The sequence below is a fragment of the Myiozetetes cayanensis genome, unplaced genomic scaffold (genome assembly GCF_022539395.1).
Source record: "Myiozetetes cayanensis isolate MyiCay16 unplaced genomic scaffold, myiCay2020 scf2-11, whole genome shotgun sequence".
Classification (NCBI taxonomy): domain Eukaryota; kingdom Metazoa; phylum Chordata; class Aves; order Passeriformes; family Tyrannidae; genus Myiozetetes; species Myiozetetes cayanensis.
The window spans coordinates 13,901,683-13,918,240 of NW_026087411.1; the positions used below are offsets into that span (position 1 = coordinate 13,901,683).

The window sequence follows — 16,558 nt, forward strand, 5'->3', positions numbered from 1 at the left end:
ATTATTAATATTTTCCCTGACGAGTCAGAACTGCAGTCTTAAAAAAAAAATATCTTTGCTTTCACACCTCATTTGCCATATTCACCACTGGGCCACCATTCACCAGAAGGGCCTGATGCAAGGAGGTCAGGAAGAAGCTATTAACAGAGTCCCCTCCTGAGATGTCTTTGGTCTTACTGAGGTAGAAGTTAGCAAGACAGTACTGCAAATAAGTCGGTTGTAAGTTTTTTAACAGTTAGCACAGATTTCCCCATAGCGTTTGTCACTTTAGAAAATTGTTCCTAGAAATGGTATCCCAAAAGCTGGCTTTGACAGAGTCCCTTCTGAGTGTTGAAGAGCATGGTACAGAAAAATGTCATCCTCCCTGAGACAAGAGGTACTTTTTGTAATCTGTGATAATATTTTGGAGGGTTATGCGTATTTTCTTATTAACTAAAGGTGGGAAAGTATTGAAATCATATTTTGAGGTAATATCTCAAGACAGATACTTTTCTACCACTGAAAAAAAGCAGTATTAAGTACAATGGTTTTGTAGTTGAGAGAATATTGCATTAAAGTAGGGAAAAAGTTAAGTAATCCTTTTCATACATTGCACTTGTCTCTAGAAGATATGCAGATGTATTAAGTACCAAAAGCTTTGATCCTCCAGATTCTTAGATTTCTTCAGACTGCCAGCTCCCTGCAGAGGATAGAGTGAATAGGGCATTCATCACCACACTGCACAGGTGCAAGAAATTCCAAAATTAAGGTTAAGATTTGCAGAGATATTTTAGTGGAAGCAATTTTTCCAGAGGTTAATCTGAGCTGGAAAGTAGAATCCAACTCCTCCTTTTGTCTCTCCTACCAAACTTGGCAAATTTTACATTTAGGCCTACCCTTACCACAAACCTTGGGGAATTTAAAGTAAATTAGTATTAATTTTATCTGTCTAGATACTAACTCTGCTGATTGCTCTGCTGTCTTGTTGAATACTTAAACATATAAAATTGAAATGTAAAATAATTGTCAAGGATTGCTTGAAAAATTATTATTTAAAGATGTGCTTCATAATCAATTTTGACCCATATCTTGCAGTTTCAACTGTAGAAGAAGCAAGAATGTTTCCAGCTAGCCTCACTAAACTCCAAATTCATTTTTAAAGTTGATACACTGTCTATATGTGTTTAATCTGACAGTAGTTAAAAAAAGAGCAACAATAGATGATTCTTGGTTAAGTCACCTTTTCAGCAATAATAAGTCAAAAGACATTGAATCAATGGATTTCTGCATCTATTATAGCTAATTTTGGTTTCATTAAAAATGGTAAAAGCCAATCCTATTAGTGCATCTTGAGATATTCAGTAGCATTTCACAGTGTTTGAACCTTTTATGAACTATAGCTTTTTATTACTGCCAAACATTTAATCAGAGGAACACAAAGTAGAATATACACAGTATCTCAACATAGATTTTAAAATGCAGTTTCAGAAAGCCCTTGTGTTCATGGAGACATATACTAGCTTTCAATGTGACTAAAAGAAGCAACACCATTTCCTAGGGCCCAGACAACGCATCAATTTAAAGTTATTGCATGTAATTCTTCAGAGGAAAAACATTTAAATTATTTAAGATGTTGTATTTTTCCACCTAGGAGAAACAAAACCAAAAAACCCTGAGCTAAGTAGATTAAATAATCTAGTATTTTTTTGGTTAAAAAAAAATGAAAAGGCTTCCTCCTCAGTTTGCTCATCAGCTTAAAAAAGGGTGTACAATTTTGAGCAGATTCAGCCCTGCTCAAGATATGCTACTGATCAACAAACTCATACCTGCCAGCTCCAAAGACTCATTACCATGCCATAGTGGTGTGTTACAGATCACCCTGATTCTCAGTTATGCACATGGAGATGTTTTTCTTCTGGATAATGTTTACATTTTCAGTGACGTTGTCAGAATGTAGGCAGATCCAATGGCCATGGTGGGACTAATGAGTGAAGGGATGTAGTGACCATGGCATAAGATGGTTTGTGTAACTTCAGCATGGAATTTGTTTGGTATGAATCTAATACATATTCTGTTTGTATGAAACTTGTATTGGCTGTGGCATTTTATATTTGAGAGAACTTGTGTAACAAGTATATAGTGTAAATATTTTCAATAACTGTGGGATGGTACAATAAAGTCAAGACAACATATGGAACTTGTGTTTATGTAGCACTTACGAGTCACCAAGTGTTCACAAGCAAAACCCAGTACTAGGCTGATAAGAAGATTGCAGTTTGATGGTGTATGAACTACTGAAAATATAATAGCAGCATTAGGAGGATCTGTAACTTTATAGGATGTTTATGTGAGTAAGAGCCAGACTTGCAGAACCAAGATTAAGATGCAGCTGGACTTTACAGATCAGACAGATGGACCTGCAATTTCACATTCACTCAGTGATTCTGCTTGTCTGCTGTTTGAAGCATGGATCCCTGCCATTTTAGTTTGGCATCCTGGAGAGCTGAATGAACAACCAGTGGGTGCTTGGCATACATATGTTTCTACCACTTATCTCTATTCATGTCCTCTTTCCCATTATACATTTAGACCATTAGTATAATAGTTTGTAGGGTTTGCACTAAGATGGGAACATACAACAGAGGACCAAAATAAACTGTCATTAGAGCCAGATCACTTACAGAGTTGAAGAATATAGCCCATAAAATTTTGAATAGCGCAACAGTATTTTGAATAAGCTACCGTCTCTGAATATTCTAGTGCATTAAACACTATGTTTCATATATGCCTTATTTAACTGTTTTGACACAAGAAACTGGAGCTTCCCAGTAGGATATATTAATGAAAAATGCATTAAAGCTAATTGGGAAGTGTTCAATCTTCTCAGCCCCAAGAGATTAATACTTTATGAGGAGGCTGACGCCCTACATAGTTTTCTCATGGGTCCTCTGTAGCGTTCCAAAGGAGCAATACAAGATTTTAAACATTTACTCTTTTCCTTAACTTTTCCTGCATCATGAAAGCAATTTCTTTTCCCTGTTTTTATTCAATATTTCTTAGCATTTAGAATTAGGATAAAAACAAAGGATAATATATTTTAACTGAGAAAATCTACTTTAAAAGTCTTAAGAATACTCTGAATATACTGTTGTAGAAAATATAATTATTCTTAAAGCAACTAGTATCTTTTAATTACTTTTTGCCAGGTGTATTTTAAGCATATGTTGTCTGTTTATAGAAGATTTAGTGGCTTTGTGCAATATGGAATAGGAATTCTCATGTTTAACAGTTCATAATTAATTTAGTAAACTCACATATGTCTATTTGGGAATTGTTTATATACAACTGATAAAATACCTGCATTTATAGGAATGATTTGGGAACAGTCTGTCACATAATTTTGACTTGCCAGATATTCACAGATTGTTAATGATGTAGATTACTAGATCAGAATTTGAAATGTGTGCTTCGTATTAGTCATTGTTGTATTAGATCACACTAGTGATTCAATTAATGATGTATCCTGAAAAAAATGAAATATCAAATTCAGTAAAGAATGAATCTTTCCATTTAATTCACAATTCAGAAATTCTTATGATAAATTTTGGGGTTTTACAACAAATTTGAATAGTTATAGGAATTTATTGTGGACATATTGTTGGGGAAAAAAACAAATATTGAATTTTGGTATTCCATAAATTTTCTTCTATTTCTCCTTAAGTAATGACTGTTTTACTTTTAAAAATGCTGCAGCTGCCACTGCCTATTTTTGTTCCTATTGTGTATTCAAATCTAAATAAGCTGAAATCAACGGTAACCCCATCTTCTACTCAGATTGCAGGCATCTACAATTCACCATTCAGAAAATCCCCAGACCCAATGGAACTGCTGCTAAGAAATTCAAAGCCACTGAGCCACAGAAAGAAGCAAGTAAAGAGTCCCTTTGCCTATGAACTCTATGACTGGCCAACTTGCAAAAAGCCCCCAGCTTTCGTCGCAGCACTGCCTCTGCCACCTATTGGCAGACAGAAACCTCAGGTAACATTTTTCGGTGTCTCTGAGGCAGGTTTTTTTTACATCTTTTATCATAGATTATCTCAAGTTAAATCATCAGGTCCAAAAATCCCTTTTGCGGATTTTTTTTTTCCTTTTTTTTTTTTATATAGGTCTAGTGCTTTCGTGTAGGATATAAAGTCTTTGACAGAGATTTGACTTAAAAAGAAATCTATGTGATATTTAAAAACAGGGAAATATGATTCTTTAGATGTTGCTTTTGTCCTTTGGGGAAAAAAGTGTAATTCCCAATATTTCAAAGGTATGACCTCATATAATTGAGTATAAATATTATGATTAATTAGAGTTAGAAATCATAATTTCCAATTTTACATCATTAAAAAATAGGAGAAACAAAAGGTTATAGGACAAATTGCCCAGTTGCAATAAATTTTTCCTCAGTTTGCAATTGTTTTCCTTAAGAAGACTAAGAGAGGCGCTCTCAGTTCAAAATAGTTCCTGCTCTTTTTGTCCACTAAGTGTGTGTCAGCTTTAATTACAAAAATTTCTACATTTTGTTCTGCATCACAGACGAGTTGCCCAGCCTGCATGCCATGGTCTCAATTTTAATTTTAGTTGCAGATAGCTCTTTTTTCCTATTCTATAAAGTAGTGGACATCTCTGAGAGAGTGCATCAAAGGGAATGTCTCACAAGTTGACAAAACAGCTTTTGTCACCTTATTATCAAAATCTGCTGGGAATGTGCCCAATATACACAGCAGACAAACCTTTATGCTCCTCAGGCAAGTAGTGACAAGACAAAAGGAGCATAGCCTCAAACTGCGCCAGGGGAGGTTCAGGTGGTGCATCAGGAAGAAGTTTTTCACTGAAAGGGTAGTCAGGCATTGGAATGGGCTACCCAAAGAGGTGATGGAGTCACCCATCCCTGAAAGTGCTCAAGAAATGAGTGGATGTGGCACTTAATGTTACGGTTTAGTTGATAAGGTGGTGTTCAGTCAAAGCTGGACTCAATGATCTTGAAGGTCTTTTCCAATCTTTATGATTCTGTGATTCTAAGAAGATGCAGGCCTGTGAGAATACCTCTGGAGAAGTATGAGCTGCACATAATCCACACTGCTTATAAAGTAAGAATCAACTTAAGAGCAGTTCTCCACCTTTGTCCTTCCCTCCTTTTGTTCTCCCTACTTTGACTGCTTGAGCTTCTTCATAGAATGAACTCATTGAGTCACTTTAGAATTGAGACAAAGTGTGAGCCACTAAGCAGTTTGGGTGATCAGGGAGTTTGGAGTTGAGATAAAAATGACATTATAGCTTTACCGTCTGGGACCAAAGGGGCTGTGACAGTCCTTGAGCAGGACATGACTGAATACATTGTCTCTCAGGACAGAGGGAAAGATTTTGCCTAGTGGGCATGATACAGGAATCATGCTTTTAAATAACTGGGTAACTCAAGAGTTTTCCATTGTTAAGGTGCTCTTGCAAAACCACTTTACTGTGTACAAAGTTTCTTACAAGCTTCTGTACAGATTTGGAATATTTTACAGACCTTTCTAAGTTCAGACTCACGCACAGCAGTCTTGCACAGATAGCCTTTTAGAACAAACCAGAAGAGTTCTGTTTATTTTCTACACCTCAAAGAGGGAATTTACTATATAATACTTTAATCCTTTCAGCACCCTGGGATGTACACTGTGGGGTAAATTTTCAAAGCACAGCGCGTGGATTTAGCTGCGCGACTCTTATTGATGTTAATGGGAGTCACACGGCTAAATCCCTGCACAACACTTTGACAATTTAGGGTTGTATGTCTAAGAAAAGGACACTGGTTTGAGCTGATGAAACAGCTGGAAACGAAAACGCATCAGAACACACCATCCTGAAAGTTGTCTGGTGTGACAATAGGAAATTTAATTACTAGATATACTTGTGTCCTAGTTCTCTGTGGTAACACTTTTTGGCACCAAGCTTCTTTTTCTAATATCAATCTGGCTCACTCTGAGTCACAAGTTACTTTCTTTCAGGTATCTAAAATTTTTATTGCTCATATGTTTTGATATTTTTTATGAGGATGTCAATTACATGTGTTTAAAAAAAAATAAACTGTCTTTCAGTTTTCTCTTAGGGAAATGGCTATGTAGCATTTTATAGGTAAGCTCTGTGCGTGTAAGTGTATTTAAAAGAAATGTTTTAATGATGCTTATAGCTCGGTTAGATCTATCATTTTTATTACTGAGTTCACTAGAATTGCAGTTTTGTAGAAACACTGATAATGCTAAAATTAGTCATATATTCATTAAAAAGCATTAATAACAAAAAGCACATTACCATTTTTAAGAGATTTTTTGCATGCTATTAGGTGTTCTGCAATGGAGAACAATGAAGAATGCATAATTTCATGAAGATGATATTTTTATCACGAGTTTCTGATTTTATGATAAAGTAGTAAGAATGCTGATCTGCTAACCTTTATTTGGCAGACCAATTGCTATCAAGAAGATTTATGCTACTCAGCACAAATTCCAAATAGAGCTGTGTGAGTTGCTTTCAGGGTGAAAACTGTTGGTTGCCTCCTTTCCTTCCTTTCCTGCCGTGATCTCCCCAGGAAGATTTCCATTTTGAAGCAAGATGCCTGAAATGCTTGCAAGCATTGTCAATTTGAAAACATTTTTAAGCACTATTCTGCTGCAGCTTCCACAAATCCTAAAGTTAATCTTGTAAAATGAAAATAGGTAAATGGATTTTTTAGAGGTCTTGTAATTTAAGATACATTCCTTAGGTGCCTATTGCTAGGTGAGTTTCTTCAAATAGATGAATCAGAGAAATGGATAATTGTGCAGGGAATGTTTAGAATTATGTCAGTATTCTAATATATGTATACCCTGCTTTCATTAGTGATGACACAGCTTTGTTTGAGGGACCTTTTCTTAATTACAGTCTTTCCCCCCTCCTTCCATTAGTAGTTGTAGTTTTACTTGAACTATGGACTGATGTTTGGGTTTTTTTCATCTAACCCCTAATTAGGTCTTAGAAATTAAAGATGGAGAAAAGCCTTTGCTTGGATATCTGATTTGGCCCTTATCCTGGTGGAATATGAGTAAATATTTTGCAGTGAAGAAAAGATGCAATATTCTGAAAGACTAATTTAAAAGCAAACATATTTATCTTGATATTGTTTGATAATAGTACTTTTCTTTCTTCTTTCCTCTGTATGCCCACTTAATGCAAACATCTTCCAATAAAGAGCATTCCTTTTTAATAATAAATTTTAGACTTTTTTATAACTTGATCATCAGATTATGTATTACTAGGTAATGCTACTACTAGATTTAGTGACCTGTTCTAGTATTGACTATTCTCACAGGAGGTAACACTTTTCATTCTGTTTTTAAAGACTTATTGTTTTCTTTTTAAATGAATGTATTTTTTCACCCAGACTTAGCAAGCAGAAACAAGAGGATATCTGCCGGAAGTGTAAATATTATGTTTATTTTCTTACTGGGACCTTTTATAAGATCTCAAGATCTTGGTGCTGTGCCTTTAAAAAGTAAAGTTCCAATAAAAATCCATTAACTACTTTCAAATATAGCAATCCTCCTGTCCAGCTGTGAAAAGTACTAGATGATACTTATTTGCCATTTGTGTTATTTACGGTCCATGACTTTTATGGTAACTGGTTCCTATTATTGGTTTCTATTAATGTAAAACATAAGTGAACATAAATGAGGCGTGAATCATTTCTTTTTATTAGCCCCACAGTCTTCACTCAGTGCTTGCAGTAACTCCAGCTGTGACTTGTTAGTGATAACCTATTTAAAGAAGGATATCTTTAAGAATAAAGGCTGTGATTAGGATTCTTTGTCTGTTCATAGTTTCAGAAGGTTTCACTAGTTCATTGCAAGATCAACAATGATGAAAATAAAAATTAATTAGTAATACTTCTAAATCCAGGGTTGCCACTAAACTGTCCTGAGTGTAACGTGGCACTAATTATACTTCAGGTAAGTTCTTACAGGTTAATACATAAAAGCAAGATATATAGGATATGTCATTTCAGCAGCGCAGGAGAGGACTTCCTGCTGCTATTTATCCATGTTGTTAAATGGCAGATGCTGATATAATCAGTTATTAAACAATACACTCTGGAAAAAGACATATATGTGTATTTTTTAAGAATAATGAAATTAATTTGGGATTGGACTTTTCAAAAATGGACTATAGACCTGTATTATTGAAGTCATTAGTCTGAACTGTATTAGAAGAATTATATCTTAAGTCATGTATTAAGTTCCCTTACAGGTAGCTTTATAGTTAAATTGAAAAGAGCATGTTCTTTAAGGTCAAATATTATTTGTACTGTGGAAAGAAAAAGACTTAACCTATCTGCTTAAGCAGAATCTAGATACAGCTAATACTTGTGTATCAGATTTTATTTCACTGATATTTTTCCTAAGAAAAAACTAAGTTTTCCTAATCAATTCTAACAACATATTTTTTAAAAATAATAAATGTTTATTAGTAGTTAAATAAATTTGTAGTGCACATTTCTCATTATCTCTTTGGAGCTTCAGAGTATGTTATCAACCTTTGTGTTATGTGTAAGTCTCTATCAAAATGAACTGCTTTAATTATTTTAGAAGAAAAGTCTCACTACACTTCCCAGACATTCTGTGTCCTCTTTCATCAGTGATGTGCCATGAATAAAAGACAGAAAGAAAAGAACTGTAAGCCCACAATAAAACACTTACATTATCCTACACCTTTCAGGGGCCTTTCCGCGATACCGCTGAAGTATTGTGGCAGCGCTACAAGCCTTTAGAACCAACCTTGCGAGTGGCAGAATCAATCAATTCACCACTGGAGAAGGCCAGAGAGGGAATAAAAAGGGAGGAATGGAGAAATCCTATACATGACAATGAGTGAGTTCTTTGTTTTTTTCTTATATTGTTATGAGAATGTTTTCTTTATTCCATTGCTTTCAGAAATCTTTCATGCCTGACAAAATGAAATGTCAAACCTGACAGCTTACTAGCAAACATTCTATGTACATGCTTCTAAATTCTGTGTCCTTAGATTATAAACTGCTTAGGGCAGAGACCCTATCTTGTAATTGTGTGACATGTGCCATCCATATCTATGAATCTATAGAAGAACTTGTATAGTAATATGTGATGCAACAGATGCGTTTAATGGGAAATAAGAAAACAAATGCAAATTCTGTTTTGCCACATGCACCTTGCCAAGGAAAAGATACCGTTTCAGTCTCCGTATTCAGGAAGCTTAGTGGTTATGGGAGGCAAAAATGGTGTTGCATGCCAATGAGACTTGTTTTCTCTCCCAGTAGAGTACCCCAGCTCACTTGGAAGGGGAGGGAACATATGTCGCACATGTTAGAACATGATACAAGTGCTGTAATCATCTTTGAAGCAGTTTGATTTCCTAAGTCATAGCATCTGTAATAGTGTCAGACAGGCCAGTTCTTTTCCATAAAAATCCCAAATACAGACATAATCCAAGGCTTCTATCCCAAAAGACTAAAGGCTATTGCCAAAATATTTCCAGTTTTCTTTAATTGTGATGGAACTCTTTGTCCAATCATAATAAAAGCCTGCTAAAGCATCTTTTCTGGCTTTGTAGTTAAGAAATTACGTTTTGTCAACTTTTCCTTTGAATTCACTGCTCTTGGCAATCCTTTGGCCCTTTAATACCAGAATTCAGGACAGAAAGGAACCACTTTTCCTCATGAACAGCCTGTGATCCACTGATTCACTGACACAAGATGCTTTGCGGTCTTTGATCTGTTTCATGCTTTTTTGTCAGCTCCATATTGCTAAGTGTCAGCTTCAGGACTGGAACTTAAGAATGCCAGAAACAATTGCATTTACATGGTTTACCTTCTGTGTTTTTATTGGACCATATTTTTCCCCAATTTAATATTATTAGTGTCTTTGAATGAAAATTCTGCTCAAAAATAGTTTTGAAAGGAAAAAAATGTCTTGATTTGGCTACTTTTTCACTTTCAGGCAATGTTTTTTGTTTGTGGCATTTTGGGGTTTTTTTCAATATTTGGTGTCAAAACTTAGCTATAACACTTTTTATTCCTTTCATACCAAAACCATAACTGAGTTCACTTACAAGTAAAAGTGTACCTTCCTTTTTCTATTCCTCTCTGTCTTGGTTCATTCTTTTCACTTGGGTGAGGAGGAAGCAGTTTAACTTTCACATCTCGACTTAAATCTGTTCTTTTTTTTTTTTTTTTTTTTTCATTTTTATATCTAGCTCCTGCCAGTGAAATTTAAAAGAACTCTAACCACTAGGTAGTAAGTAATGTTCTCATTTGAAGTGGGTTTTTCTCACTGAATAAGTTTTGACTTATGCATTCCAAGGGAGGATGGATGATGTCCTCCATTTGTAAGCATGACTATATTGCCCAGTCTCTATTTGATGAAGTTTACCCCAGACATCACTGTGTCAACAGTTTCAGGAGGTCAGATCTTTTAATAAATACTTCACTGACTCTTCAGTAAGTGAATTGTGAAGCTTTGGTCTTGTACAGTTTAAATTTGGAGCCTCCAACTTTGACAGATTTTACATGATATGTGATCTTTATTTACCTTATGGGTAAGGAAGCATTTAATGCCATCCTTAATGCACAGAAGCAATGTCCTAACAATCAATGATTCTCAGCTTCATGCACACTAAATGCATAGTGTATTATACATTTTCAGGCTGTGATCTTTCCGTTTGTGCTTCATATTCAACCAACCATGCAAGGGTCACATCTGTAACCTTGAAAAGGTGATGACAGAGTTGCAGGTCATCATCAGGACTAATGCTCACTAGTAATGCTGCAGCTGCTGTGTGGGATGTTGGTCTCCAGGGAGGAGTCAGCAAAGGGTTACTCAGATTCCTCAGTATTTTTTTCTCAGCACTGTCTATTATGAATTGACAAATTTCTGTCTTTTTCTATGTAATTGTGTACTTTGGGACTTTATTTCTTCCTGGTACTGCTTCCTATGCTGATTATTCTTCTATTTTAGAAAATAAGGAGAGAATGAGCAGCAAAAGTACGTGGCATTTGTTGAGAAAGCTTGTGTTTGCATGAAATGACAAACTAAATCCTTGATACATATATTTCCAGAGTGAATATTGCCAGAATGCTTGTTGATGTGTATCTGCGATTTCAACAACATTCAGAATTCCCACACACCTCTGATTATCAGAGTTCTTTAAAGTGCTTTTTTATAGGATGATAGGATGAGTGTCGCAAGCTCTGAGAAACTTCTTCCTTCCGATAAAATGCAGAAAAATTTGGAAAAGCTGTGAGTTTGAGGCAGGCAGAAGCAGTACAAACGAAACCAAGAGAGAATGCTATGCTTACATAAAGCAACTGCTGGAATTTCCTATTCTGTAATGAAAGAGCAACGGGGTAATCTAGCCTAATAAGAATGATTCCTTTTTCTCGTGTAATTGAAGCTGCTACTGCCTTATTGTGCTATTTTTCATACAAATGAAGTGATTTCCCCCTCCACTTGGATAGGAATGACAATTGTACTCCTTCGGGATGGCCACTTAATAAACTAGTGTCTAGTTTGAGACACCAACTGCTGGATCCAGCAGATTTAGATCACTAAGCATGAAAAGTTCTTTACTCAGTTGCGTGCAGCTGCATGCTGGCCTAATTTTCCAGAGAACAAAAATGTAAATTATTTTCATTAACTTTACGGAAATCTGTCTCATGTAATATGCCTCATGCTTCAAAGTATACTATTAAACATCTTTATGAAGTCAACAAACATCAGAATGAGATGCAGTGTGGTGATAGCAATAGTGCAAGGCCTAGGTTTCCTGATTTATTGTAGTCTTCTGGTGTGACGTGAGGCACGTCATCTCAGCTTCTGGCTATAGCCGTGCTCAGTGCTGTACTGGAGATACAGAACCTAGTCCTGAGCACTGGTTCACTCGTGTGCAGCAGAGTGCAATGTTTGCACACCCTCCCTCTCACATACCAGGTGAATATTGCATCACCAAGCTCCTCATGGGCTTATTCTCAGCAAGACTCTGCTTTCCTTTAGAAGCAGCTTAGGTACCTCTGTGCTACTCAGTGCTGTGCATGAAAGGTATTTACAGGGAAATTAGTGAACTAAATAAGCTCTGTACTTGGAGAGCGACAGTGTTACAGTGTTATAAGCTGCCTGGTATTAATGGTAAGAAAATTTAAAAAGCAAGTGACTTTAAGATTTAGGAATTCAAAAAGTCTTTTAATTTCTAGAGTTATAAAATCTTTTACTGTATTTCTGACATAGCTGCAGTGAAAATGGCTACTACATTTTATGTCATACAAATACAACACATCTGAAAACTTTTTTCAAATTATACTTAGCTTTTCATATGCTTTGCAACTTCAGCAATTTGCATATTTTCCGGACTGTTATTGTATTATGATAAACAGGGATTATCATATATTTTCAGATAATGTTTTCTTAACAATTCAACTTCTATTTGTAACTCTTCCATTTATTTTAATTACTAGCACAGTGTGCAACATTTATTAATCAGCAGAGTCTTTTTAAGTTAAAATACTAAATTAGCTAACCCCATTAACACAGAATACTCCAAACAAGCAGTAATAGGAGAGGTAGTTACTGTGCAAATCGTATTATACATGCGGGTGCTCTAGGGCACAGTTAAGCATGATTACCCTCTTTTGATCCAGTATTCCTCTGCTTCTTCCAGCTAATTTCCACTGGAAATTTACAAAGTAGCGCCTTCATTTTTCCATCTTAATTTTTCTAATGAAGTTCTGGTACTTTATAACACTGGGGATGCAGATAATAAGTCTGCGTATAATTAAGAAGTTCCAGAATTTGCTGCAGAAGAGATCTCTTTTACTTCCTGGAAGAACTAGACTATGCTTTTATTTTCCACTTTACATTATCACAGCCAGGGGTTAAATAAAAACAACCAGAGGATTCTTAGATTTACTGATGTTACAATAAAAGTGATTGATAGTTTATTGAAAAAGTATGTATTTAGTATATTACCAGAAACAGTATTTGTAGTAATGCACCCAAGTAAGTTTCGTATGGCAAAAAGAGTGCCCTAAAGATAATGTGACTAGGTATGTCAAGTAAAATGTTCTGTCTTTGTTTTTGTATCTAACACTTTGATTTTAATATGCACTCATTATAAACTAAATAATGGCTGCCTTGCTGCAATTGTTTTGCTATGGAAAATCATTATGCTTCTTTCTTTGTTCCCTGAGTGAAAAGATAGACACTGTTGGATTTGATGAAAAAATTGCTTCAGGTATAAAGCAAATTTGAAAGCTTAAAATTAATTTCATATTTTATGAAAGAAAGAAAGAAAGATAAAGTATTCTCAGATTCCTGATAGAGAAACATGGTTTGTTTGGAGCTAATTGTTCATGGAGTTCTTTAAAGCAAGATAAAATTGCTTTATTTGAATTAAATCAAGACAACAAGGAATTGAATTGCTATTGTGTAGAAACACTTTAGATAAAAATTTAAAAACACTGTCACAGTAGTATTTTTACTACTAAATTATAAAAATGTACAATACCAACAAATGTGAAAGTTTTAAAAAACACATAAGCTGTATTCAGGGTTTTATATTTCTTACTGTGCCCTGGTAGTGTAGCATATGTGGCAGTCTAGCAGTGAATCTGACAGTTCTTCCTCAGAAGCCTGGGTATGTTTTGAAGCATTTCTGGAAACAGGATTACATGCTTGCACTGCTAGACTGCTGGGATTTTGTCTCTTGGGCAGGTTCAGAGAACATGCTGAAGGACCACTCTGTTTTTTTACTGCCCTTTAAATTCAGGAAAAAGTTACTGCCTCTGTACTGTGTCCCACTGGTCAGTACCGTGTAGCACTGAGACACTGCTGCCCAGAAGTAAAGGATGTACCTGACAAATCCTCCTCCCTGTTTGTGCTGCTGTGCTCTCCTCTCACATTGCTGTAGACTCTGGAAACTGGTACCTGCTGCTGCTTCTGTCATCTCTGTCAATCCAACTGGAAAGCCTTCAGTGTCAAACAGGCCTCTTCCATCTCCTGTCACAATAGTAAGAGAGATTGCAATAAAAGAGACAGAATAGAGGGAGGAAATGGTAGGTGAGGAATGCAGGGAGAAAAATCACGGAAGGAGGCATGTAAACGTGTTGGGGGGAAAAAGGATTAGAAAGATGAAATTAATAGTAGAAGGAAGGTGCAGGATAGGATTAGTGAAGGGAGAGATAAAGCAATTTTTGGTTTTGTTAACAACAAATATGGAGGGTGTCTTTGAAATCCAAATACACATGGCTAGCAGCTGTCAGGTCCTCAGTTGGCTACTAAGTGAAGGCTTCTAGATCTTTTTACGCTAATTAGGTTCAGTGTAGTGTGATCCTGGCAACAGTGCAGCTGGTCTTCATTACCAGTGACACTGCCAGCCTTGGTCCTGGTCCTCCTCCTTCAGGTTATGCATGTGTAATACTGCAATTTGTAGAACCTGAGATAGTTTCCCTTTTTTGGTTCCAACTCTTTCCCCTTGTTTTGAATGTATTCTTTGGCATATATCTCATTCAAGCTGTTGTGGTATTTAAAAATAAAATAATTTTTAATTTTTTTATTTATTTCTCCAGGGAAAGTTCACCTCCCACTGAATCATCATTTTCGGGAAGGCTCAGCTTATACTGACTATGTTTTATGGCATGATGAAATATCAGTGTGGAATTTAATTTTTCTTCAATCCTGCTACTTCTGTCTCTGTCATGTGTAATGAAAATCTGTAAAAATTTCTGAATTTTCACCTAAATCACAGGGAAAAGCTGAAACCCAAATGAAGGAAAAATGAGTGAACTTTTGTAGGAAAGGAAACTATTGAAATCTAAAATTGTGCAGTTGATAACGGTATCATAACATTGTCTGGATTTAATTTTCTTCTTCTTCCATCACTCTCTTCTGTCACACTCAGAGCACATACTGTCATTAATTTTGAGAAAAGCTGTGTCAGGTTTATACACAGAGCAAGAGAACATAATACCATTATTGAAGTGTTTTGCAGTGCTATTACTTTTTACTATTTTTATTGGTTGTGGGGGTATAATGACTTTTGTATGACTCCCATTAATTTGGTTACCCTGCTTAACATGAAAAATTAAATTTTTAAAATTAATTATTCACATAAAGTAATGAAAATTCTCACTTACTTTAAACAGACATTGAATTTACAAGCATATGATCCTTTCTTGTAGTTAGAGCATTATTGCTATAAGGATCTTCCCACCTGACTGACAGCAGAATTATAAACAGAAGAAAAAGCTTCTACTTGATACCATTACACCCTATGATATTTTTAATGGGTTTTTAAATGTAAATTTTAATATTTTTTTATTATTCAGTGTCCTTCCTTTAATTCCTTCAATTTTTTTTTTTTTTTTAACTCAGCCACAGACATACATTCCAGGCTGTGTGGGACATATTCCAGTTAATGATCTTAGAGGAGATATGCAAAAGAATGCAAAAGGGCGCTTTTGTGCTAAAATAAGTGTAGAACATACTGTTACTTTTATCTCAAAGTGCTCAAATATGTGTATTTTTTTGTTCAGAATCATAGTAGAACATATATTACTCTGAGTATTTGTTTGCCAAAAAGAAAAAGATTAACTGATCCACAGTAAAATCAAAACCTCTATGTAGAAAATTTTGTAGAGAAAAATATAATAACTTACTTCTACTTTCCTCAAATTTTTTTACCATTTTGTGTGTAAATTTTACAGACATGGTTTTCATATTAAATTATGAATGCTATGGCTCAACTAAATTCTATGCATATATGGGCAAATCCCTAAACTGCAAGCCTTGTCTTCTGAGCTATCCAATCCCCTGAGAAAGCCAATTTTCTTTCATGTCTGAACAAAAGAAAAATGTACTATTAAAATGCAATTCAGAAGTGATAAAAACTGCAAGTGGAGCAGCCGGCTCACAGCACCTTCAATGTATTCTCTGGGACACTGGGGCCACATTAATTTTTGTGTGTGTGTGATGTCCATCCCATGTGCAAATTAGCATTACAAGTACCGTAATCTGTCTTATGTGAGGGTGTCATTTCCCATGGGTATACACATGGTACTGTAGCTTTGTATTATTTAAAAGTCTGCTAACTCAGTGTTTTCCTTTCACTAACTTTACACGATATTTGTTTGTGGCACTTGATAGAATAAATTGATACAGCTGATAAAATTCTAAATAGTTTCTTTTTATGAACTACAAAGAAAGAAATGTGATTTAAGAAAACAGTCAAACAGTTGCTGATGAATCAATTAGTAAAAATAAATAATTTTCTGAATCTGTATCAACTGAGAGACAAAGAAAGTTATTTTAATCCACATCTTTATCAAGAACTTGGTTGACTGCCTAACTATTACAGGGACTCTGGATTCTGAAAAATTTTCAGCTGGGGAAAGGTTCTAATTAACTACACCCATTGTCATGGCAGTTAAAATGATATTTTCAACTTCTGAAGCATACATGTCTAATTTTACTATAAAACATTTTTTCCTGCACTT

At 35.3% G+C, this 16,558-nt stretch overlaps 1 protein-coding gene across 2 annotated transcripts in view; it reads left to right on the plus strand.

The window, feature by feature from the left end:
• SPATA17 (spermatogenesis associated 17) overlaps positions 1–16,558 on the plus strand; it is an 89,790-nt gene that overhangs the window by 48,571 nt on the left and 24,661 nt on the right. For both annotated transcript variants that reach the window (XM_050316533.1, XM_050316534.1), the window contains 2 exons: positions 3,814–4,017; positions 8,758–8,909. In XM_050316533.1, coding sequence (XP_050172490.1) covers positions 3,814–4,017; positions 8,758–8,909 — 356 coding nt within the window. The remainder of the gene's footprint in view (positions 1–3,813; positions 4,018–8,757; positions 8,910–16,558) is intronic.